General features: G+C 38.6%; 1 protein-coding gene and 1 pseudogene across 1 annotated transcript; both read right to left on the reverse strand.

Annotated features, from left to right (window-relative positions):
- Positions 1–1,678: 1,678 nt before the first annotated feature.
- On the reverse strand, positions 1,679–21,841 carry LOC146677050 (NACHT, LRR and PYD domains-containing protein 3-like). The gene is made up of 12 exons (XM_085418058.1): positions 21,759–21,841; positions 14,553–14,701; positions 14,332–14,445; positions 13,278–13,341; positions 12,911–13,121; positions 10,948–12,751; positions 10,650–10,823; positions 8,971–9,144; positions 6,928–7,101; positions 6,233–6,406; positions 5,751–5,797; positions 1,679–5,624 (listed from the first exon to the last, which is right to left on the reverse strand). The coding sequence occupies exons 1-12, from the start codon at positions 21,804–21,806 to the stop codon at positions 5,065–5,067; spliced, it is 3,693 nt and encodes a 1,230-aa protein (XP_085274184.1). The 5' UTR covers positions 21,807–21,841; the 3' UTR covers positions 1,679–5,064.
- A 2,107-nt stretch (positions 21,842–23,948) lies between these two features.
- LOC146677051 (stonustoxin subunit beta-like) overlaps positions 23,949–25,921 on the reverse strand; it is a 10,199-nt pseudogene continuing 8,226 nt past the window's right edge.

The following is a 25,921-nucleotide window of genomic DNA, read 5'->3' on the forward strand; positions in this document are numbered from 1 at the left end:
TTCTAAAACTGTTGATTTGAGGGGAGTTCAGTTTAAAACATCTGTGTCCATACAACAGTAAAATCCCAGTATCATGGCATGAAACTGTAGATGTGGCTAATGTGTATATACATGTAAATGTGTTGTCTCTTTAAATGTGTAACCGTGATTATTTTCATGTTGGATTGAAATAAAATATCTCCCTCTGCTGGTACTGCAGCTTACTGTAACTTTTGCAGCTCACGCTTAGCCTCATTGGGAAATGGACACTGTGGACCAGCGTGTCTATTATACGCTTTGCCATGATACTGGATTGGGAGTGAAGCTATGGAACAAACTTGGTGAGAAACTAGAGCAATGACTCTAGTTTTGCAATATACAGGGAACAAATATGGCTTTGACTGGGTGTTCTCACCCAGTATTTATCCTCTGTGTGATGTAGAAATCTCAATAATATATGATGAACTTGTCATTTTCCTTTTTTGTTATTGTATTATTTTAACATATTCAAAATAAAACCACATGATATCATAACACAAGGTATGCAGAAGAGTATCTTTAAACAAATAGCACATCAAACCTGGAAGCAGATGGGCTACAGCAGCATTAGATCACACTGGGTGCCATTCCTGTTAGCTAAGAACAGGAAACCAACCGATGGTGCAATTCATGCCAACTCACGCTATGAACTCATTAGAAATGAACAGCAGAAAATTGGAAAAATTGTGTGACGAGTCCTTTCAAAAGAGGCCAACATTCACTCCATTCAAACTGGAACTAGAAAAATTTGCATTTCCTGCGAAAATGCAGTGTGGATGCTTTAAAGCTGAAGCTGTATGCAGAAACTAGCTGAAAAAGCTGAAAAGTTGCAGAAATTGTAAAAACTTTGCAGAAGCAAATGGAATAACTTAGCAGAACTGCAATATCTTAGAGGAAACAAAATACTTGGCAGAAATACAATAGCATAGCAGAACTTAGCAGAAATATTGTATTTTACCAGAAACATGATAACTTCTCAAAAATACAAGAATTTAGGAGAAATAGTATAAGATAACAGAAAGAATATATTTAGCCAAAAATACTTAAACATTACAGAAACACTATGATTTAGAAAAATAGTACAACAGAGCAGAAATATATTTACCAGAGACACTGTGATGAACTATGAATATTGTAATTTTAAATCAATACTATGTTTTAGCACAAATACTATAATTTGACAGAAATACTATGTTTCAGCACAAATACTCTGGTTTAGCACAAATATTATAAGATAGCAGAAATACAATTATATAGCAGAAATGCTATTTTTAGAAAGAAAAATATAATATAGTAGAAATAGTATGATTTAGCAGAAATATTACAATATAGCATAATAACAATGATTTAGAACACATACTATGATTGAGCAGAATAGTAATAACTTAAGTGAAAATACTGGAAAAGTAAGATGACAAGCTGAAAAAAAACCGGAACATGGTTAAGTTCCCACAAAACTAATTGTTGTTCACCTGTGGAAAAAAAAATAAAGAAATAAAAATAAATTTAAAAAACAAGAAGGAACAGCTAACAGATACACACAAAATCAAATATGTATACACAAATGCACAGAGAGAGAGACACACACAGGGTCTATGCCAGTCAACGCGTCTGAATATATTATATTTTTTTCCAACAATGAGATGCTGCCCTAAAGAGGGTCTCTCTCTCTCTCTCATGCACACACACACACACACACACACACACACACACACACACACACACACACACACACACACACACACACACACACACACACACACACACACGGAGAGAGAAGCAGGTTTCAGTCAAGCAGCCTGGGAGCTGCTAAATTTGAATCCACAGAGGCTGTGTACTTTTTCCCGCCAAAACAGGTGCACACACGCAGCACAGAGACAGGATTTTTGTAGTCTATTTCTCATAGTGAGGATTCCCCTCAAACAGATGACCATAATTTCCTAACTGTATTGGCCAGAACGGTCATTCTTACAACGTTTTGTTTAGAAGAGATGGGGAAATCGTCAAGTGTTGAAAATTTATCATTAAAATATGAATTTTTAGAGATATATGACATCGATGACTTGTTGGCTTAGAAGCCACGAAGGCCCCAATATGCAAATTTGAATGCCTCAGCCCACATATATGATTGGCTGGCTGGGAAGCCGTCCAGGCCCTGATTTGTAAATTTGAATGTCTCATCTCATCCCTAAGATATGATTGGCTGGCTGGGAAGCCGCGCAGGCCCTGATATGTAAATTTGAATGCCTTAGTCCTCACAGAGGATTGGCTGCCTGGGGACCTGGCAGAAATATATAGAAATACTATGATTAGGCATAAATACTACATTTAGCAGAAATACTATATTAAGCACAAATCCTATAAAAAGCAGAAATACTGTACTATGATTTGGTAGAAAAACTATAATTAATCAGAAATACTATATTTAGCACAAATCTTATAAAATAGCAGAAATAGTATGATTTAGCGCAATAGTAATAACTTAAACAGAAAAATTGGAAAAGCAAAATGGACAGCTGAAAAAATGCTGAACATGTTGAGGGTCCCTCAAATATACTTGTTAAATGAAAAAAATCAGCAAAAAAATATATAACAGCCACACAATCACAAATATGTACACATAAGGAAACACACATGCACAGAGAGACACACACACAAGATCCAATTCAGTCAACCAGTCTAAATATATTGAATTTAAATCTTACAATGAGATCATCCCATAAAAAGGCTCTCTCTCTCTCTCTCTCTCTGACACACACACACACACACACACACACACACACACACACACACACACACGGAGAGAGAAGCAAGTTTCTAGCTCAGTCAAGCAGGCTGGGAGCTGCTGAATTTGAATCCACCAATCAGAGAGGCTGTGTACTTTTTCCCACCAAAACAGGTGCACGCAGCACAGAGAGACACAGGATTTTTGCAGTCTATTTCTCATAGTGACGACTCCCCTCAAACAAATGACCATAATTTCCTAACCGTAGGGGATAGAGCGGTCATTCTTACACCGTTTTGTTCAGAAGAGAGGGGGGAATCTTAAAGTGTTAACAATTTATCATTAAAATATGAATTATTAAAGATATTTGACTTGTAATGCACCATAACTGAGTAGAGCGAAGCAAAAATTGCCTTGACCTGCCCTCAAACAACGCTTTGTAACTCTAAATCTATTTGGAGCATCGATATCATTCTTTCACCGTAAGAGAAAGCAGGATTTGGTGAACAGTCATGGAAATTTTCAGGTCTCTGTGGAAATCCAACAAAAAGTTATGACGAGAGAAAAAAGTGGTTCATTTCCAGAGTTTGAAATCTGAAGAAATCTGAGCGAAGGACGAATTTCCTACCCTCAAACAAGTCTAACTCATTTCAGAACGGTAATAGGTGAGAAAGAAATTCTTGAATTGTGAGCGTCAGGAGTGTCTGAAGATATACTGGGACAAGCTTCATGTCTTAACTTTGTTTCGTTAAGGAGATATGACGATTCGAATATGCCTCTCATTACAGAAATCAAGCGGTGATTTTGAACAAACTCTCCATTGACTTTCTATGGAGAGTTTTCCGACTTTGTGTTGGTCTGAGGAGATTTGCAAAAATTCTATAAGTCCCACAACAATGATGGGGACATTTCCTGAAAGCCAGCAAAAATACCTACGTTTTGATGTATAATTTGTGGAAGTTGAGTGAAAATTGAGCAAGTAGCAAGAAGTTGTTCGGACATGAAGAGAAGACTGCAAAACCTTCAGTGGCACACTGGAAGCCAAGAGCATAGCAACCACAACGACGCATGTATTTTGTGAAAAATCACAATTTTGCAACTGAAAACTTTAAGAGGCATAAAAGTAAAACGGTAAAAGATTTGAAAAAGCTGATTTATACCTGAATAGCCCAATAATTTGAGAACATTTTAAAGTTTGAATGGTTGCTCTATGTGAAAATATGAGGAAGTAGTTAAGTTTCAAAAACAAGCAAATTTTAGCAGAATTGCAGAAGTTTCCCATTCATTTCAAATTAAAGGAAAAAAAGCTTAATATTTTAAAAAGTATAATAGTGAAAAATACCAAAAGACATAGCCGTCATTAGCAGAAATAGCAGAATAGTTTAAAATTTGAACGGTGAAAATAGCACAAAAATTGTGGAAGTAGATCCACGGCGAAAAGTGTACGGAAACATCAAGAAGGAACTCAATAGTGTGGATGCTTCCACACAATAAAAAAAAAAAGTTACACTTCCTCAGAATTTTATGTGTTTTCATCTTATCTTTAATAAATATTATGTTTAAATAGTTTGCGGATTGCTTTCTATGTTCATTTACATTTTATACAAGTACTTTTTGAAAACACCTCTACAAGTATACTGTTAAAAAAATATGAAAATATTAACATTTTTACAACATGGTAACAACATAACAAACACGTTTACAGCCTGGTTACAACAACTGTTTTGCTAATTCCCTCCTTTAATAAATGTATAAGGGGGTATCCAGTGCAGCCAGCAGTCAGTTTGTGCATGACAGATAAAAAGTGCTTATAAACATAGATTAAAGCGCTGCATGAATATTTGTGAGTGAATGTGGCTAATAGTGAAACTCACTTTGAATGCTCAGTTAGTGTAGAAAAATACTACAAGTACCAGTGCGTTCATTAAAAGTGTTACACAAGAAATCTTTAGACTCTGATATTACTAAGTAATAATTAGCAGGAATCTGTTTCTTTCCAGGACACGCTCACAACCAAACTCAGTAAGCCTATCTGTCTCGTCAAAATGGAAAACAATAAACAAATGCATTTTGTTGTTGAGTGACTAATCACCAGGTGGCAGCAGTTATAACTCTTACTGTCTTTATCCTTTGCTTTTAAGGACACAAGAACAACATTCAGTCACATGTGAGTTGAAAGACAGCTCAAACGTGAATCTGTGTAATGAAAAGATATACTTGATGTACATCTGGATTTGCTCTGTAGTACTGGGTCTGTAGCTGTGTGTGATCCTGACCAGTGTGACACAGTCAACAGTCTGAGTTTATTTAACAAAAGTGAATTATTTCTGCAAAGAACACAAACGTACCGAGGAAGCCAGTGATAAGTAAGACCAAGACCAGAGTCCAAACCCAGGATACAGAGGTTCATCAAACGTGGTGTTGAAGGTGTGGAGGTGGATCAGCTTGTCAGAGGAGACTCTGTAAAAAGACAGAATGCCAGCAGGACAGTCCACATACACTGCTACTCTGCCAGAGACAGAGGAAGAAGAGGAACAGGAAGAGATGGATGTTCCTTTTGTATCATGCCAGATAGAGTAACCACCATCGGTGAACAGACTCCAGGACTGAGGATTCCCTCCAAACCAACTGTCATTTCTTTCTCCTCTCCTGCTGATTCTCTTGTAACTCACTGATATATGCACACCTCCACTCCACTCAACCTCCCAGTAACAGCGGCCAGTCAGACCATCTCTGCACAGCAGCTGATGATTCTGGTCAAATCGGTATGGATGATCAGGATATGACTGATTTTCTTTCACATATGTCACATTCCTGTTGTTGTCAGACAGTTTAAGGTTTCTGTTTACTGTATCTGTGTTGACTGTGAGCTCACAGAAATCTAATGAAGACAAAAGGACATAATCTGCTCATTATTACCTTTTCATGAAAACTAACGTTGGAGATCATCTTCATCCACAGTAAGTTTTGGTCATTTTAATTTTGACTCATTTTAAAACATACTTACACTTCCTCAGACCTTGTCTGAGCCACTGGACACCAGCAGGCTCCAACCTGAAAGGAGGAGGACTGTCAGGACCAACACAGTCTTTTCACAATGCACTTTCATCCACACACTTCACTTATTTACTGCCAGTGTTGGAGTAATAACTGTGTTCTTCACAAATGCATTTTACATCAGTATGGAACACTTGTAAACAAGCTGAATACACAGGATTAAAGTCTATTTGATCTGTTCTTCTTTGAGTTACCATTCATTTATTTTTACTGTTATCATCACTTTACTATTTCATGAAGTACATGAAATGTCGCTCTACAAATAAAGGTCAGATCCACAATTTGTACACACTAAATCTGTTGCCTTGTTTCTTCTAATAAAGTAATGAAGCATTCATACAGTAACTATCCAGTTAATCTACTTATGGCTATACCTATTTAGCTTTTTTCTCCTCTTTGTCATTATCTTTGAGTGCAATACATTTTCCATACTTGAGACTCTGTAGTCTCCAACAGGGATCTTCAAGTCCAGAAGATAGCAGCCTTTTTCCTGAGTCTCCTGGGTGATTGTAGCTCAGGTCCAGCTCCCTCAGATGAGAGGGGTTAGAAGTCAGGGCTGAGGCTAGAGAAGCACAGCCTTCCTCTGTAATCAAACAGCCTGATATCCTGAGAACACACAAAGAAATTAAATATTTTATCCCTTTTTTTCTGTAATGCAGTGACCATTACTGTTAAATTACCATTGCTATTTTCATCTGCAAGTATTCATATTTGGCAGTATGGATCTGTTCTGCCAAGTGGCATGAAGAGTGCAGCAACTGCGGGAAGGTTAAAGCTGCCTATATTATATGTCATAAATGAGTTTTGGGCTAGTATTAAAACAAGCTGACCAACACTATAAATTTTCCGTTTTGACATAAATACAATATTTTAATTTATTTTAATGATAAAGAGCTGTTGCTCTCAGAGAAATAGATTCATATCTAAACAATAATAAAAGCCACTGTATAGAAATGTGCCAAGGTGTGTTTTAGACTGGACTAGACTGTTGAGATGTTGAAATCAACAAAGGTACCTGAAAAATGGTACCATAGGAAGAAACAGAATAGATGTGCAACTGGTATGACACACAAAAAGATTATACTAAATTTAAAGATGACCATTTGATTAGGTTAGAGAAACCTGACCTGAGAGTTTCCAGTCTACAGTGTGGATTCTTCAGTCCTATCAACAGCAATTTTACTCCTGAATCTTGCAGGTTGTTATTATTCAGATCCAGCTCTCTGAGACTAGAGGATTGCAAGCTAAGAACTGAGGACAGGGCTGCACAGCTTGCTTCAGAGAGGTTACAGACACTCAGTCTAAAGAGACAATAAGAGAAATAACATTTTAAGTGAAACAAGTTATCAAGATCTTATCACATTTTTGGGGTGTTTACTTGTAAAAATAAATAGCCCAATTAAATACCTTCGGTATAGTCAATACTAGACAGTAAAGAAATATATAGACTAGTGCCATAATGCCATAACCGCAAAACACGGCAAATCTTCGTTAGCGAGTTAGCACGCATTGTCCTGTTAATGGGGCTGCACAGTGCTAATGCATTAACGAGCTAACCGCGCAAACATGTTGACGCATGGGGCAATCCGCCCTAACTCGCTAACTGAGATTTGCCGCGTTAATGCGGTTATGGCGTTAAGTTCATTTTAATGAGATTAACGCTGACAGCACTAATATAGACAGTACAGTCTGACATTATACAGTCATCTGGTGTTTAGCATGACTGTGATAAAATAGTTCTATTAACCCTTTAAGACCTACCATAGAACCAAGTCCGCCAGAGCTTATATTATATTTTTACATAGTGTGGTGCCATTTTTGGGAGCATTTCAAGTTGCTATACATCAATACAACAATTATAGCCCAGATTTTAATAAATATTATTAAAATTTTAATAAATATTATTAAAATCTGGGCTATAATTGTTGTATAACTGTATAATTGTATAATTGCTGTATAATTGCTGAAAATGGCACCACACTATGTAAAAATATAATATAAGCTCTGGCGGACTTGGTTCCATGGTAGGTCTTAAAGGGTTAATAGAACTATTTTATCACAGTCATGCTAAACACCAGATGACTGTATAATGTCAGACTGTACTGTCTATATTAGTGCTGTCAGCGTTAATCTCATTAAAATGAACTTAACGCCATAACCGCATTAACGCGGCAAATCTCAGTTAGCGAGTTAGGGCGGATTGCCCCATGCCCCATTTTTGGGAGCATTTCAAGTTGCTATACATCAATACAACCATTATAGCCCAAACTTTAATAATATGTCTGCATTAGGTGCATAGTAATTACATAAATTGCAAAAAAGTGCAATAAACTACAAAAAAAATTGAAATTCGTTTTTGCTTTTTTAACATATATTTCTAGTTAGAGAAATTTAAGAGGCTTATCCCTCAAAACTGTAAATACAAAAAAGTTGCACAAAATAGTTTCCTACCACAGGAAATTTATTTTGAGTGTCTTCATAGTTTTATTTTTGAAATACACCAATTTTTATATACTGCAGGAAAAACGAAAATAAATATTATACTGCAAATTTGCAAAAAAGCAGCATATGCATCAAAATAAGCTATTTCCAGCAGTGCAATTTGAGTCCTAAGCATCCCAGAAAAGACACAGAAAGTCATAAAGTCAAAGATAACTTTTAAAAGCACCAGTATAGGCCCTGAGGCCCTGATGGTAAAAAAAAAAAACTACATTTCCGCGAAAATGACGTCACTTCCGATTTTGGGCAGGTAATGGCGGACATGCAAAAGTTCGCGCTGACGTCTATTCCAACGTAGGAAGTGTTATGAACAGCTGATCGGATCGGCAAAGCGTGTTTCTGGAATATTATGTTTTTGTTGCTGCAAGTGCTTTTTATGCAGTTTTTGCAAAGCTGTATGTGGAAGGAAACTGTGACCTAGGATAAGTTGATGGCATAAGATGTAAGTACAACTCCTCCGGTTTCATATGCAAAAAAAATTATTGCGCTAGCTTACGTGGTTGCAGAGCTACCGGGATTTAAAAATAGTTACGCAAAACAGAGCGTGCCCGCTCCGACCGGCTCCAAACGGTTAACTAAATTGACTTTATTGGTGATACTGGAGATAGTATTGAAACAACTTCTTTTCCCCTAACTGTTTTCCCTAGAGCAGCACTGTACTGCAATCTGACCTGAGAGTTTCTAGCGTGCAGGAAGGACCCTGCAAGCCGCAAGACAGTAGTTCCACTCCTGAATCCTGCAGGTCGTTGTTACTCAGGTCCAGCACTCTCAGGCTGCAAGTTTGGGAGCTGAGAACTGAGGCCAGGGAACCAACATTTCGTTCTGTTATGAAACAGCCATTCAGCCTGAAGAAAATGATGAATAGTAATATTTGTGTTAAAGTGACATGTCAGTCGTTTTTGAATAAGATGTAATCCTATCTACCCGTCTAATCTATCTAAAAGTGGCACTAACTCTTACATATTCCACATTACTATTGTTTGAAGAACAGAAAACACGAAAATCATGAAAGCATAAAATTATCAATGAGAGACCATAACTGCGTGTGAGATAATATATGAAAAAAAAGGTAGGTATTCCCCCAGCGTGTCCTTGGTCTCCCCAGGGGCCTCCTTCTCGTGTGACATGCCTGGAACACCTCATGCAGAAGGTGCCCAGGAGAATCTTAATTAGATGGCCAAAGCACCGCAACTGTCTCTTTTCAACGTGGAGGAGTAGTGGCTCTACTCTGAAACCCTCTTGACTGAACTCCTCACCCTATCACTAAGGAAGACGCCAGCCACCTTTACATGAAGCTAATTTCTGCTGCTTGTATCTGTGATATCATTCTTTCTGTCAATAAACAGAGCTTGTGGTGAAAGGTGAGTATAGGGATAAACCGTTAAATTGACAGCTCTGCTGTTGTGATCAGCTCTCTCTTTACATGACAAACTGGTACAGCATCCCCATCACTCTCTGACTGCTTGATACCTCGGTCAATCTCTCACTCCCCTCTCCCTTCAGTCCCCTCTCTCCTCAAGGATCGCAAGCAGAGGAGTTTAAGACCCTGAAATACTTAAACTCCTCTGCTTTGGGGCAGAAACTCATCTCTGACCTGGAGTGAGCACTCCACCCTTTTTTGGCTGAGGACCGGATTGCAAATCACACTCTGCTGCAAATCACACCAGTGAGAGCTCGAGACCACCACCTGAGGCCAACAACAACAAGGCAACATCCTCTTCTAAAAGCAGAGATGAGATTCTGAGGCCACCAAAGTGGAAGCCTTCTGTCACTTGGCTACAACTAGAAATTCTGTCCATAAAAATTATGAATGTATTCAGTGACAAAGGGCTGAGTCAGACACCCACTGAGAATAAGTTCGACTTACTGCCAAAAGATCAGACCAAGCTCCAAGTTTTTGCTTCAGCTACCGCCTATTCCACATTCTGCTTGGACTACCAGTACCTATCAGCAGCCTCCAAAGTCCCACAGACTAAAAAGGAAGGAGCTGGAGGGAGAGTGTTTGGTGGTCGGGCCTTAGCCCATGGGGCCTGGCCGGGTGCAGCCCAAAAAAGCAATATGGGCTTCCTGTCCTGTAAGCCCACCACCCACAGGAAGTGCCAAAGAGGTCAGGTGAAATGGGTGTTGGGCGGTAGAACTTTTCAGTCAAACATCTAAATCATTCAATTCAAGTGTTTCAATCATTTCCATAGCCACAGGTGTATAAAATTAAGCATCTAAGCATGTAGACTGGTACGACAAACATTTGTCCAATCCAGATGCAAAATTTCCTCACTACTAAAAATTCCACAATCAACTGCAAAATGGGATTTTCTTTCTTTTAGGTAAGGCAGAACTATATCCATCTGACCTGAGATTGTCTAGCATACACTGTGGACTCCCAAGTCCAGCAGATAATATCTTCAATCCTGAATCCTGGGGGTTGTTGTTACTCAGGTCCAGTTCTCTCAGTCTAGAAGACTCAGAAGTAAAAACTGAAGACAAGGCCTCAAAACTTCTCTTTGCAAGGGTGCAGAAAGTCAATCTAGGTAAAACAACATAGGAAAGACATTTATTTAGCCTTATTTTCTGTTTCACAGAGAAGACTATTCACTAATTTCAAATATCTATACACTTTGTTTTCAATACATGTGTACCTGTGTACTTACACGGCTTTTCTTGAGGCTTTGACCACAGGCAACAGCCTTAGAAGAGCCTCCTCTGAAGCAGAGTATTTCTTCAGGTTAAACACATCCAGATCATTTTCTGATGACAGTAAGATGAAGACCAGAGCTGACCACTGAGCTGGAGACAGTTTATCTATAGAGAGACTTCCTGATCTCAGAGACTGTTGGATCTCCTCCACAAGAGAACGATTGTTCAGTTCATTGAGACAGTGGAAGAGATTGATGCTTTTCTCGGCAGACAGATTCTCACCAATTTTCTTCTTAATGTGCTGGATTGTTTCCTGATTGCTCTCAAAATGTCTTTTTGTGTCTGTCAGTAAGCCTTGAAGGAGACCCTGATTGGTCTGAGTTGAAAGACCCAGGAGGAATCGGAGAAACAAGTCCAGGTGTCCATTCGGACTTTCCAAGGCCTTGTCAATAGCACTCTGGTGGAGATATTTTAAATAATTTCTTTCTTTAAACAGTTTAGACCATAAAGGCATTTTTAGCTGATCTTCCAGCACATTAATACCAGAGTTGATGAAGGTCAGATGGACATGAAGAGCAGCCAGAAACTCCTGAACACTCAGATGGACGAAGCAAAACACCTTGTCCTGGTACAGTCCGCTCTCCTCTTTAAAGATCTGTGTGAACACTCCTGAGTACACCGAGGCTGCTCTGATATCGATGCCACACTCCGTCAGGTCTGATTCATAAAAGATCAGGTTTCCTTTTTGTAACTGGTCAAAAGCCAGTTTTCCCAGAGATTCAATCATCTTCTTGCTCTCTGAATTCCAGTGTGGATCTGTTTCAGCATCACCATGATACTTGATCTTCCTTACTTTAGACTGAACCACCAGGAAATAGATGTACATCTCAGTCAGAGTCTTTGGTAGCTCTGCTCCCTCTCTAGTCTTCCGTACATCGTCCAGAACTGTAGCAGTGATCCAACAGAAAACTGGGATATGGCACATGATGTGGAGGCTCCGTGATGACTTGATGTGGGAAACAATGCTTGTGGCCTGGTCTTCATTTTTGAATCTCTTCCTGAAGTACTCCTCTTTTTGTTCATCGGTGAACCCTCTGACTTCTGTCACCATGTCAACAAACTCAGGAGGAATCTGATTGGCTGCTGCAGGCCGTGTGGTTATCCAGAGGTGAGCATAGGGAAGCAGATTACCCCTGATGAGGTTTATTAGCAACACATCCACTGAGGCAAATTGTGTAGCATCAGTCAGGATCTCAGTGTTGTGAAAGTCCAGAGAAAATCGACACTCGTCCAGACCATCAAAGATGAACATGACCCGAAACTCATCAAAGCTGCAGATTCCTGCTTTTTTTATGTCAGTAAAGAAGTGATGAACAAGTTCCACCAAGCTGAACTTTTTCTCTTTCAGTACATTCAGCTCTCTGAAAGTAAATGGAAATGTGAACTGGATGTCCTGGTTGCTTATGTTTTCAGTCCAGTCCAGAGTGAACTTCTGAGTTAAGACTGTTTTCCCAATGCCGGCCACTCCCTTTGTGAGCACTGTTCTGATCTCTTCCTTTTTTCCAGGTAAACCTTTAAAAATGTCTTCTCGTTTGATTGTTGTTTCTTGCCTGTCTACTTTCCTGGATGATGTTTCAAGCTGTCTGATTTCATGTTCATTATTGACCTCTGTAGTATCCCCATCTGTAATGTAGAGTTCAGCGTAGATCTGATTCAGATGGGTAGGGTTTCTTGCTTTAGCAATGCCCTCAAGCACACACTGAAATTTCATCTTCAGACTGTATTTAAATTTATGCTGACAAACTGCAGCATGGCATTCTGAAAGAACACACACAAAGCAGGATTTTTAGAAGTACAAAGGTACATCAAACCTACCACCAATTATGCATTCTCCTAAAGCATGAGTATTTGAATCTATCAGTCGATCAGCCATTTAGTCTTCATTCAGTGGGGTAAATCTTTGGAAGATTGTCTTACTGCTCTGTAGACAGTCAGCCAGCTTCCCCTGGTTCATTTTTCTTAGGAAGTGCAGCGTGCTCCTTAGAAATGAGTCTTTCTGCTGTTTGTCGTCACACCCCAAAAATCTGTCATCCTCACACTCATTGCCTTCTGAGTTATCTGGACTCACACTCTTCTGCAGGTTTTTCAGTTCATTTTTCCCAAAAGGGATAATATTGTCCTCCAGTTGCTGTAATAGAACGTAAATGAAGAATACAATTAGACTAATGAAGCCACACATCAGATCTATGGTGGCCAGACTGGCAAACCACAGGTTTGCAAAATATAGCATGGGTATGTCTGTGAACTGACCATATTTAAAATATTAGTTTTAACATGGACAAACCATAAATTTGGAGTCCACGTCATACTGATGACTTTGATCCTCTGAGTTCTCCCAGTCCTCAATCCTGTGGATGAACCATAAAATAATTAGCTTATATTATCTCTCATTAAATAGCATAAATAGGAATAAATGCTTAAAAAAAGTAAACCTTTTTCCTTGTTCTGATAAGGGTTTACTTTTCCAGGTCCCACATCTATAGAGTCCAGATTCTACAAAGATGTGCCTGCCAACATTATTTAGCACTATAACTTATTAGCACTATAACTTATTAGAGTCGCCCTAAAATCAGAACGTCCATGCCCCTTTCAGGGTGAAAACAAGGTGCTATAGCAGCTTTCAAAGAAGCACACTGAACTGTTTAAGAACTTCACTACAAAACATAATTGCTACAGTTAATCATGTTTTCTGTGCAGCAGGGAAACAAAAGGACAAGCATTACAACTGATATATATTTTTTTAAAATTTACGCTGCTCCTACAACATGTAGATGTCTACCTGCAAAGATCTGCATAGCATCAAATCAATGAATCTGGACCAAGCTTGACATTATGCTGTCCCACCTAATCCTTGAACCACTAGAAATGCCTAATGATTTTAACACATGTTAATTTGTTATCCTCCTCTATGGGTGCAATAACTGCTCCTGGTTCTACACAGTTTGTCTATCCTTGTATTGTAAGCAGGGAGAAATAGCAAATGATGACCAAACCAGTTCAATTGGTGGAAAGATTATGACAATATCCTTATATCATCATCTCCCTGAGACATTATGACTCCAAAAAGTTTGAGTTTTAAACTGTGAGGGAAGAAGTATAGATCAAGGAGGCTCATGAGAGACAAATTAGATTTAAAAAAAGTTTGTATCTTTAACTAAAACGTACACTGTGCTTGAAGCTTTCTGACAGCAGGAAATATGGATTCCTAATATCAGTGTGTGTGTCTATGTGTGTGTTAGTTGTGTACATTAGCAAAGCTCTCCTGCCCTGTCACCAGATGTAAGAACCATTACACAACAATTCAAAGACACATCAGAGACATTTTACTGACAGCTTACTTCAGCTCATCAGGATCTTGCTTTTTAAACTTATAAATCATGCTTTTTGACTTGTTGCTGTTGAAGGAGACACAGCTGGGTGAAGATCCAGAAGATTGTAGTCTGTGATCAATCCTGAAATGAAAAAGCAATGATAAATGTTAATAAATGACTTTCTGTAAATATTAATTTTTTTAAAATAAAAAAAAAGTATTGTGTCTAAAATTCCTCTCCAAATTTACCTTCCATCAGCAATTTTTTTAAAATAAGACTCCATTGGCTGGTCAGTTTTCATGGACACAGAATTTAGTTTATTTCCAGTTTCAGGTCCAGCAGGTCCATTAGAGTGTGGCATGTGCTGCTGCTGCTGCTGCTGCTGCTGCTGCTCAGGCTTCAATACAAAGGACACACAGAGCAGGGTTTGTGAATGATAATCAGGTGCTGAGCTCTGATACAGAGAAGATAAATAAATATAAATAAATATAAAAAATACAAAAATAAGTTGACCAATATTATACGTGTATGTAGAAAGGAGTATTATAGTAAAATATTGAACAACAATAAACATAATATGAAGGGAATATGGGATGTTTTAAACGGTATCATTAAAAATAATTCTGGACAACAAAGTTATCCTCAATACTTTATCGACAATGGCAATATTATGGAAAACACTGCTGATAAGGTCAACAGCTTTAATCATTATTTTGTAAATATTGGACCAAAACTGGCAGAACAAATTCCTGAGTCCATCAGTAGACTGTAGTGAAAACCTGATTGATAGGAACCCTAACTCAATGTTCCTCACATCAGTGGAGGAAAAAGAAATAATTGACATTGTACATACAGTGGGGCAAAAAAGTATTTAGTCAGCCACCGATTGTGCAAGTTCCCCCACTTAAAATGATGACAGAGGTCAGTAATTTGCACCAGAGGTACACTTCAACTGTGAGAGACAGAATGTGAAAAAAAAATCCATGAATTCACATGGTAGGATTTGTAAAGAATTTATTCGTAAATCAGGGTGGAAAATAAGTATTTGGTCACCTCAAACAAGGAAAATCTCTGGCTCTCACAGACCTGTAACGTCTTCTGTAAGACGCTTTTCTGTCCCCCACTCGTTACCTGTATGAATGGCACCTGTTTGAACTCATCATCTGTTTAAAAGACACCTGTCCACAGCCTCAAACAGTCAGACTCCAAACTCCGCCATGGCCAAGACCAAAGAGCTTTCAAAGGACACCAGGAAAAGTATTGTAGACCTGCACCAGACTGGGAAGAGTGAATCTACAATAGGCAAGCAGCTTGGTGTGAAAAAATCAACTGTGGGAGCAATCATCAGAAAATGGAAGACATACAAGACCACTGATAATCTCCCTCGATCTGGGGCTCCACGCAAGATCTCATCCAGTGGGGTCAAAATGATCATGAGAACGGTGAGCAAAGATCCCAGAACCACACGGGGGGACCTGGGAGATTGACCTGCAAAGAGCTGGGACCAAAGTAACAAAGGTCACCATCAGTAACACACTACAACGGCAGGGAATCAAATCCCGCAGTGCCAGACGTGTTCCGCTGCTGAAGCCAGTGCATGTCCAGGCCCGTCTGAAGTTTGCCAGAGAGCACATGGATGATACAGCAGAGGATTGGGAGAATGTCATGTGGTCAGATGAAACCAAAGTAGAACTTTTTGGTATAAACTCAACTCGCCGTGTTTGGAGGAAGAAGAATACTGAGTTGCATCCCAAGAACACCATACCTACTGTGAAGCAAGGGGGTGGAAACATCATGCTATGGGGCTGTTTTTCTGCCAAGGGGACAGGACGACTGATCCGTGTTAAGGACAGGATGAATGGGGCCATGTATCGTGAGATTTTGAGCCAAAACCTCCTTCCATCAGTGAGAACTTTGAAGATGAAACGAGGCTGGGTCTTCCAACATGACAATGATCCAAAACACACCGCCCGGGCAACAAAGGAGTGGCTCCGTAAGAAGCATTTGAAAGTCCTGGAGTGGCCTAGCCAGTCTCCAGACCTCAACCCCATAGAAAATCTGTGGCGGGAGTTGAAAGTCCGTGTTGCTCGGCGACAGCCCCAAAACATCACTGCTCTCGAGAAGATCTGCATGGAGGAATGGGCCAAAATACCAGCTACTGTGTGTGCAAACCTGGTAAAGACCTATAGTAAACGTTTGACCTCTGTTATTGCCAACAAAGGTTATGTTACAAAGTATTGAGTTGTATTTTTGTTATTGACCAAATACTTATTTTCCACCCTGATTTACGAATAAATTCTTTACAAATCCTACCATGTGAATTCATGGATTTTTTTTTCACATTCTGTCTCTCACAGTTGAAGTGTACCTCTGGTGCAAATTACTGACCTCTGTCATCATTTTAGGTGGGGGAACTTGCACAATCGGTGGCTGACTAAATACTTTTTTGCCCCACTGTATGTGTAAATATAAAACATCTACTGATTGTAATGATATTGACATGAAAATCGTCAAGAAGGTCATTGAAGGAATTGTAGGACCTCTAACATATATTTGCAACTTATCATTTCAGACGGGAAAAGTGCCAAACGAAATGAAAATAGCTAAAGTTGTGCCGCTGTATAAAACCGGGGATAGACGCCACTTCACAAATTACAGGCCTGTTTCTTTACTACCTCAATTCTCCAAAATCCTAGAAAACCTGTTTAATAAACGATTAGACAAATTCTTAGATAAATATAAATTACTCTCTGACAGTCAATATGGATTCAGATCAAAAAGATCAACATCTCTGGCATTAATCGAATCAATTGAGGAGATTACAAATGCTATAGATCAGAAACAGTATGCAGCTGGAGTATTTCTGGATCTCAAGAAAGCATTCGACACTATCAATCATGACATATTAATTAATAAACTGGAACGGTACGGGATCAGGGGGGTTGTACTGCAATGGGTGAAAAATTATTTAAGTGACAGGAAACAATTTGTGAAGCTGGGTGTCCATTCCTCATCATGCTTGGACATTGCTTGTGGTGTTCCACAAGGCTCTGTACTGGGTCCAAAATTATTTATTATTTATATAAATGATATTTGTAAGGCATCTGATATATTAAAATTAGTATTATTTGCAGATGACACAAATATTTTTTGTTCTGGGGGGAATCTAAAGGAGCTGCTGGATACAATTACTTCAGAAATGTGCAAAATTAAAAAATGGTTTAACAGGAACAAACTATCGCTAAATCGAAGTAAAACTAAAATTATCTTATTTGGGAATTCCCTTAGAAATGCACAAGTGCAGATTCATTTAGATGGTGTGGAAATTGAAAGAGTACTTGAACATAAGTTTCTTGGTGTGATTATAGATGATAAATTAAACTGGAAGTCTCATATAAATCATATACATAACAAAATTTCAAGAAGTGTCTCAATCTTGAGTAAAGTAAAACACATTCTGGACCACAAATCACTCCACATTCTCTATTGTTCCCTGACTGCACTGTATTTGCACTACTGTGCAGAGGTTTGGGGCAATACTTACAAATGTTCGCTATCATCAATCTTTATATTACAAAAAAGGGCCATAAGGATAATCCATAAAACTGGTTACAGAGATCATACAAATCCACTATTCTTAAAATCAAAAATTCTAAAATTCACAGATCTGGTTCATTTTCTCACTGCACAAATTATATATAAAGCAATAAATAACCTGCTTCCTGACAATATTCTAAAACTGTTTTCTAAAAGGGAACGGGGATACAATTTGAGGGGGGAATTAAATTTAAAACATCCTCGTATCCGTACAACATTAAAAAGTTTTTGCATCTCTGTGTGTGGAGTGAAGCTGTGGAACAGACTAAGTAAAGATATGAAGCAATGTCCAAGCATGGCACAGTTTAAAAAGTGGTTTAAGGATATGGTTTTTACAGGGTACAGGGAAAAGGTAGAGATTTGATAGGGTGTTCTTGTCTAATATTTTCATGTGTGTGCGGGTGCACGGGTATGTTGGTATGGGTATATATATATATATATATATATATATATATATATATATATATGTATATATATATATATATATATATTTTGTAGGTTGTGTATCCTTGAGGTGTTAATGGGGTTATTGAAAATGTGCATATGTGCGTATGTGTATATAAGTATGTATGGATAGATAGAAGCATATATGTATATATATAAAAAAAAATTACACATAACATATAATGTATTTGCAAGGAGGTATTTCTGTAGTCTATTGATACTAGATAGTGGAAAAGGGGTGGGATTAAATAAGCTTATGCTTCTTCCTGCTCCTTTTTGAACATGAACGTTATTTGGAGTTGTGGTTGCTCGTTTTCCTTTTGTTTTGCTTTGTTCATTTGTCTCTTTTAATTCTATTTTGTTTTACTTTTTCAACATGTTCAAAATAAAGATTCAATCAATCAATCGAAGGGTCGTGGATAGTTAGAGATCCAAGTCATACCCAAGCCTAGACCTTCACACAAACATCAAGCTGGGGGGAGAGTCACATTATACCTCTTACTCGATTAAAGCTATCAAGCACTGCAGCAGCTTATTGACCTCAGCACTGAGAACATGCAGGTGAAAGTTTTCACTCAAATAAACTCTCAAATAACTTCATGTGTCTTGAACAGATCTGTTACATAACATAATGAAACGTCTGTCAATGGAGCTGATAATGTGATTCAGATCTTTTATTATTAAACGCTTTCTTGAGTGATTCAAATATTATGTTACACCCGCAACAATAACACATTCACCCTCAGTTGTTTTCCTGAGAACATAATCAAACTGCTAATGTTTAACAGTAGGCTAATACCATTGCAACCGATCAGTGATCTACTCACTGGACTTTCAGACACAAAATCTATCAGTGTGCAGCTCTCTGGTGTCCCGAGCACTTCTGTATACAACAGCTGTCTTGCGCTGTATGTTAAACCTTTATAGGATGAAGCGAAGCAACACTTCTTCCTCTCTACATGCTTGCATGTTTCTCCACACCTTCGTTACATCACTGTGACCAGTTTGACAGGTTAGACTGTCTGAGCTGTGTTCAAAGAATCAGATATTATAATGAGAAATGACTTGTGCTTCTCAGAAACACTTATTAGTAAATATTATATCTCTACTTGGCTTTTGAATATTTGCTCTTGTATTTGTCCTTTATACATGAAAAAAATTGTGAAATACTTGTGCAGTAGTGGGACTGCGGGGGATAAATGTTGCTATCAGTGCAGTGTTCCAGAACACGCGCAGTTACTATAGCAGAGCTGTAGAAGGTTCTTAACCCATCAGCTTTATCTACTCCTTTATGCAAGGAGCACTGCCAGCACTACAAAATTACCTGCCGCAGGCCTCAGGTGTGAATGTCTCTGTACAAACAAGCACAACCACCTCGGTGGTGGATCAGTGATGGTCTTTGGAAACATATGCAGGTGAGGCAATGGCATCCCGACTGTCATGATGTGTCAGGAGGACTAACAATCACACGTTCAACTACAATAACACTGGAAATGAATCATATTCATATAAGCTTTGAGACAAGACTGAGGATTAAGATGAAGCAGTGTGAAATGTTGGTGATGACAGAAATTTAATGGATTCATAGGTAACTGTCACCTGAACACATTATAAGCAAGTGATGGGGCTAGACAGCATGGCTGTTTTAATGATTTCTGCTAAGACAAGACAATAATTACAGGCTCCAACTTAACTGCTGTGAAATCCCCAAAAAGGTTAATGAAAAAGAAACTATGCAGGAAGGTGGAGCATCCCTGGATCAGAATCAGTCTGCAAGAAATCACACCATAGGTCATTTCAACATGAATGTCCCTTAAACTACAGCCTGGAGAAAGTCCCGCTGCATTTCCCTGATCGGATCTTATCTATTTTAGTTAATACAACACAGTTACACAGCTCACGGCTGAAACCAGTTCAGTTCAGATGAAGGTGAACCCAGTTTAATGAAGATGCCATAAAATACTAGTAACTGGAATTTTGATATTGAAAATGAAAATTATCTTAACATTTTCTCCACCTTTTTAATTTTTTGAGTGTACAGTTTTAAAGTATTCAGTAACTACAGTTAAATTTAAATGAAACAGATTGTTATCATTATTATTATTAATATTATTATTATTGGTCAGGGAAAGTATGACTGGACTACTAATCTCCATGGAAACAATACCTGTCTATCCATGGCACAGTTTTTTCTGCCATGCCAGTTTTTACCACAGAGCTAAAAGAGCTAAAGTCACTATTTCAACCATGCTTGCTGCGGGGGGGCAAAATGTACAAACAACAGAAAGTTTCATCCTCTGAAGCGCAGTTTAAACCCGAGTTTAACAGCATGCTGAAGCCTCGGTCACTCTCACAAACTCACTATACACCAGCCAAAGGTTACAACAAAGCACAGAGCGGGACACTGACACACAAAACGACGTGATCATTTAATGCGAGTCCATAAGAATATAGTTCATGGTGATGATGACGATGGTGATAACCGGACGGAGATATAAAATAAACACATATACACCGATAGCTGCGTATACATATGTGCTCTAAATAAATTAATAAACACATCATGTCCGAAATGAAGTAGAAAGAAGTACGAACATACTGTAACAATGGTTAAATGTTATTTTACAGTGACATGTTGGTTATCTCTGCACGCTGTTGTTATTTCTTTAAGATAAATGTTTGGTTGTGCTGCAGGAAATAGGGAGTTAATGTGTGCAGGGAGGAGAGGGGCGTTCTTGTTGTTGTTGTGTGACTGCGGGGCTGAAGTGAAGTGTTGTACGAGGGCACTCTCCCCGGAGTTAACGGCCCGTTTTCCTGTGTTGCCGAATAAACGGACAGACTGAGATCCAACCGTCTGGTTCTTGTGAACGTTACAATACTTATAATCCATAGCCTATACTCGACAACATCATCAAGCAAAAGCATCAGGAAACGTCAAACAGTGAAAGTAAACATGACCAATAATGATACAAACAGGCTGAGTGTGTGCCTGTTTTTGATGCGTGCTTCTGATGGTGCCCTCAGCTTATTTCCTCGATCTGTTACTCGAGGGTCAGTCCGCCCGCCGAATCTAAGATGAGCTTCTTGCCATGTTTAAACTTCTTCAGGAAGTTTAAACATGGCAGATAGACACGTCATCGTATTATTAACAGCGGTTCTCTTTTCCCAAGTCCTCATCAATTATTCTACACAAATTTCTTTGATGAAAGAAAAAGCCATCGGGAGAGGACACGTGAAGTCATTTTTGGACGAATTCCAGCCCGTAGCTGATGTGTCGAATAAACAGAAGTTCTGACTCCGTTACTTGAGCATAAGTTATTTGATTATAAGTAACTTGAACATAAGTTACTAGTGTAAGTAACCGAACCACTGCTGTTGTCAACGAGCAAAGCATTCAAATCTGCACCCATTACCTTCAAATTGAGGTTTCTCACGGAGAACATCATGTGCTCGGCTGTCATTCTCACAATGAAACTGAAACACACATAACAGTGAGGCGTTTGAGGAACGTCAGAAAAGGCCAGTAGCTCTTTAAAAGATAAAAGACAAATTTACAGGTTCACAGAAACTGTTTTCACTTTCTCAGAAATGCAGCAACTTATTTCTTGAAGTCTGACAGTATTATTCAATGCATGTCTATACTCAGTATTTCTAATATAAATATCACTATGAAAAGCAGTGATATGTGTAACGTTACAGGATATATTAGTATTCTTTGAGCTGCAGCCTTAACTGGAGCCTTAGCTGGAGAAACTGATCAGGAGGGCTAGCTCTGTGGTCGGCATGAAGCTGGACACTCTGGTGACAGTGGCAGAGAAAAGGACATTAAAGAAACTGATGGACATTATGGACAATGCTGGGCATCCTCTGCACACGGCCATAAACAACCAGAAGAGTCTGTTCAGTGACAGGTTGCTTCTCCCCAAGACAAGAACTAACAGACTTAAAAACTCCTTTGTCCCACACGCCATCAAACTGTTTAACTCCTCTCTGGAGGGGAGAGGGAGGGGAAACAGGAGGACAAAGGAGGGGGGAACAACTAAGCTGTAGTGCCTCTGCACCTCACTGTACAATACCTTGTGCAATACTTTTTGTAAATAGTCAACAGTGCAATAGACTCAATACTTGAAATGTGCAATTCACTTGTATTTTTATTTTTTATTCCTATTTATTCTATTTATCCCCTTTGTATATTTTATTTATATTTGTCTCTGTATTTATATATGTGTGTGTGTGTGTGTGTGTGTGTGTGTGTGTGTGTGTGTGTGTGTGTGTGTGTGTGTGTGTGTGTGTGTGTGTGTGTGTGTGTGTATATATATATATATAACAGTTCTGTAACTGTAACTTTGGTCGTTGCTGTGCTTTTTTTGGAAGTCGAATTTCCCAGAGGAACCCACCCGAGGGATTAATAAAGTTCTATCTTATCTTATCTTATCTTATCTTATCTAACAGAGAAATTGTTCAAGTTTCTATATAAAAATTAAGTTGCTTCCCACATGGACATGAAAGTGGTTTATTGTTTTTCTGTTTGGCATTTCTATATTTTATCATGTCCGCTAAATCATTTTGCCCTGTATCTGTTTGCCTTTAGAGTTTATCTGCTTTATGTTTGTGGTAATTATTTTTACGGTGTACATTCATTTTGACTGCCAGGCTGTGAGCATTGTGTGACGTGCTGAGTGCAGTAAATACCAATCAGCCAATCTGATAAGACCATCTATCCATCCCTCTTCAGTATGACTGAAATCATAGTTTCTTTATTGATTAATATTGTTGCTAAAGTATGTAAATGTCAGTACAGCTGAAGCACACAAGTGAGGTCAGTCTGACGGGCTCTTCACAGTCAACTCAACACTTAGTTATTAATTTCTACTCTGCGACCAAAATACAAACTTACAGTGTTTGTCTTGAAATCTTTGCCTCTTTCTCTCGTGTAATGTATTTTTTTCTCCTTCTATGACATTCTTTTTGTCTTTAAATTAATCCTCATTTATTTTAACTTGAAGTTGTATTTACTTGTAAATGGAAAACTGGTAAAGGGACATAATCTATGAGGATCACTGCCCTCCAATGGACACAATGAGTAACTACTCTATCTTGTTAATGTTTATGTCAGAAAGATATAATTCTGATAATCAGATAATGAAAAGAACAGCGCAGTGCTAATAAAGACAAGTAATGCTCATCATTTTATTCAAAATCTACACAGAGAAATGTGATTTTAAACTGTATTCAGCTGAATCATTCGTTTTAATTCTCCTTCAGAACTTGACTACAGTGAACGCTTAATGACGTATGTAAATCTGTTTTTAAGAACAGTTGTGCTGACAATAGATGGTGTTTCAATACCTGATCAAGAGTTCTTTTCTTTTCTTTAATACATAATCAGCTGAGATACTTATATCTACCACATGCATAGTATATCCTTTGTAAAGTACCATATTAAACAATATACTTATCTTACATTAGTGTAATTATAGTGTGAATTTCACTTAGTGTTTAAAGCTTACTTTTCAGTTTTTATCCAAATATTAGTACAAAACAGTTCTGTAAGTGAAAGTTACAAAAATGCATCTTTCATCAATGAGTCCGTGTATCTGCAGTTACACAGTTTCTCTAACAGAAGGAGATTCTTCCACCTGCACAGAACACAGATGCATTGAGGAACCACATGAATGGTGCCAGATTCCACAGCCAGGATAAAGAGGTTCAGTGAATGTGATGTGTTGAAGGTGTGGAGGTGGATCAAAGAGTCACTGGAGACATTGTAGAAGGACAGAGTGCCAGCAGGACAGTCCACATACACTGCTACTCGCTTAGAACCACAGGGAGGAGACGAGGAGGAGGAGGAGGGGTGTGTAGTGGGGCGTGGTCTGCGGTGCTGTGCGGACGCACCTGCACGGCATCCGCAATCACACCTGCCGTGTTAAAGCACGGGGACTCAGGGGTTGGGGTTGTGTTGTGGTGAGATGTGAATAAAGATGGCTCTAAATGATACGCCGTGGTCCCGCCGTGCCTTATTCTCGCCACAGGGTGAATGGGTGATTTTCTCTGATTGTGATACACGGCATAGCCACGGGCATTAGAGCAGTCCAGACTCCAGGACTGAGGATTCTCTCCAAATCTGCAGTTCCTTCGTTCTCCTTTCCTTCCTATTCCTCTGTATCTTACTGATATATCAACCTCACCTGTCCACTCCACCTCCCAGTAACCACATAAAACATCTTTACACAGCAGCTGACACCAGTCAAGAAATCTGTCATCATGATGAGGATAAATCAGATCGTTTCTCACCTTCCTGTTGTTTGTAGACAGTTTGAGGTTTTTGTTTATAGTGTTTGTGTCAACTATGAGTTCACAGAAATCTGTCAAGAAAAAGAGACATAATGCAGCTGCATTTATTAATCAGTTAGTCATGATTCAGAATTTATCACAAAACACAAACACCACTATTGAAGGTTACAAATGCTCTTCTTATGGCCTCTGATGGTGGACTCATTTTTGTACTTGTCCTGCTACACTTCCGTGCACCATTTAGTACTGTTGACCACAATATTTCAGAGTACACACTAACAATAAACTGGACTGAGTTAAAAAACACCACTGCAAGTTAAAGGGAAGGGCAAGAGTCGTCTCCATTTTTTGAGGCGGCTGTCTTTTAACATCTGTTGGACAACGCTCCGGATTTTCTCTGAATCTGTTGTGGCCAATGCCCCTCTCTCTCTATGCTGTTGCATGCTGGGGCATAAACTGATGTGCAAGGCCAGTAATTTTGAGGGGACGGAGCTCCCTTAAGGTGGCACCAGAGAGGTGGATGTTATCCAAGATAAAGACAATGCTGGATAATATCTCCCACCCACTCCATGACATGCTGGCCTGTCATAGGAGCACATTCAGTGAAGGACTGAGATTACCCATAATGCACCACTGAACTACACAGGAAATCATTCCTGCCTGTCTCATATCTCACTGTACAACTCCTCCATCTGATGCACAGTACACAGTACAATAGTTAGACCGTTTTGCATATTTTCTACATTGAAATTGACAAATAACAAAGTTTTACACTTTAGAACAAAAATGTCAATCACATATATTTAAACTATGTAATATTTATTATAGAGCTATTTATATATATTAGAGCTATTGCTTATATTTAGTAACTTTGCGATCAATTGTATTACTTAATTTAGTTCAGACTGTTACTGTCCTTGTTGTCTTGCAGCAACTGCAACTGTGTAATTTCCTTAGGGATTAATAAAATATTGTGATTCTGATTGTTTTATTACAGCAATTAGAGCAGGCTGTAGGTATTACATTGCAGTGGCAGTCATACATTTTCACTGCTATGCAGACGAGACTCAACTTTATCTATTCATGAAGCCAGATAACACACACAAATGAGTTAAACTGCAGGAATGTCTTAAAGCCATAAAGATCTGAATGACCTCTAATTTTCTGCTTCTAAATTCAGATAAAACTGAGGTTATTGTACTCGGCCCTGAAAAACTTAGAAATATGGTGGCCGTTGTGGTGTGTAAACTGAAACAGAAATCTACCATCTGTTCACTTGACA

The sequence above is a fragment of the Rhamphochromis longiceps genome, linkage group LG2 (assembly GCF_057381845.1).
Source record: "Rhamphochromis longiceps isolate RC_006_pf linkage group LG2, R_longiceps_female_GT1.1, whole genome shotgun sequence".
NCBI classification, from domain to species: domain Eukaryota; kingdom Metazoa; phylum Chordata; class Actinopteri; order Cichliformes; family Cichlidae; genus Rhamphochromis; species Rhamphochromis longiceps.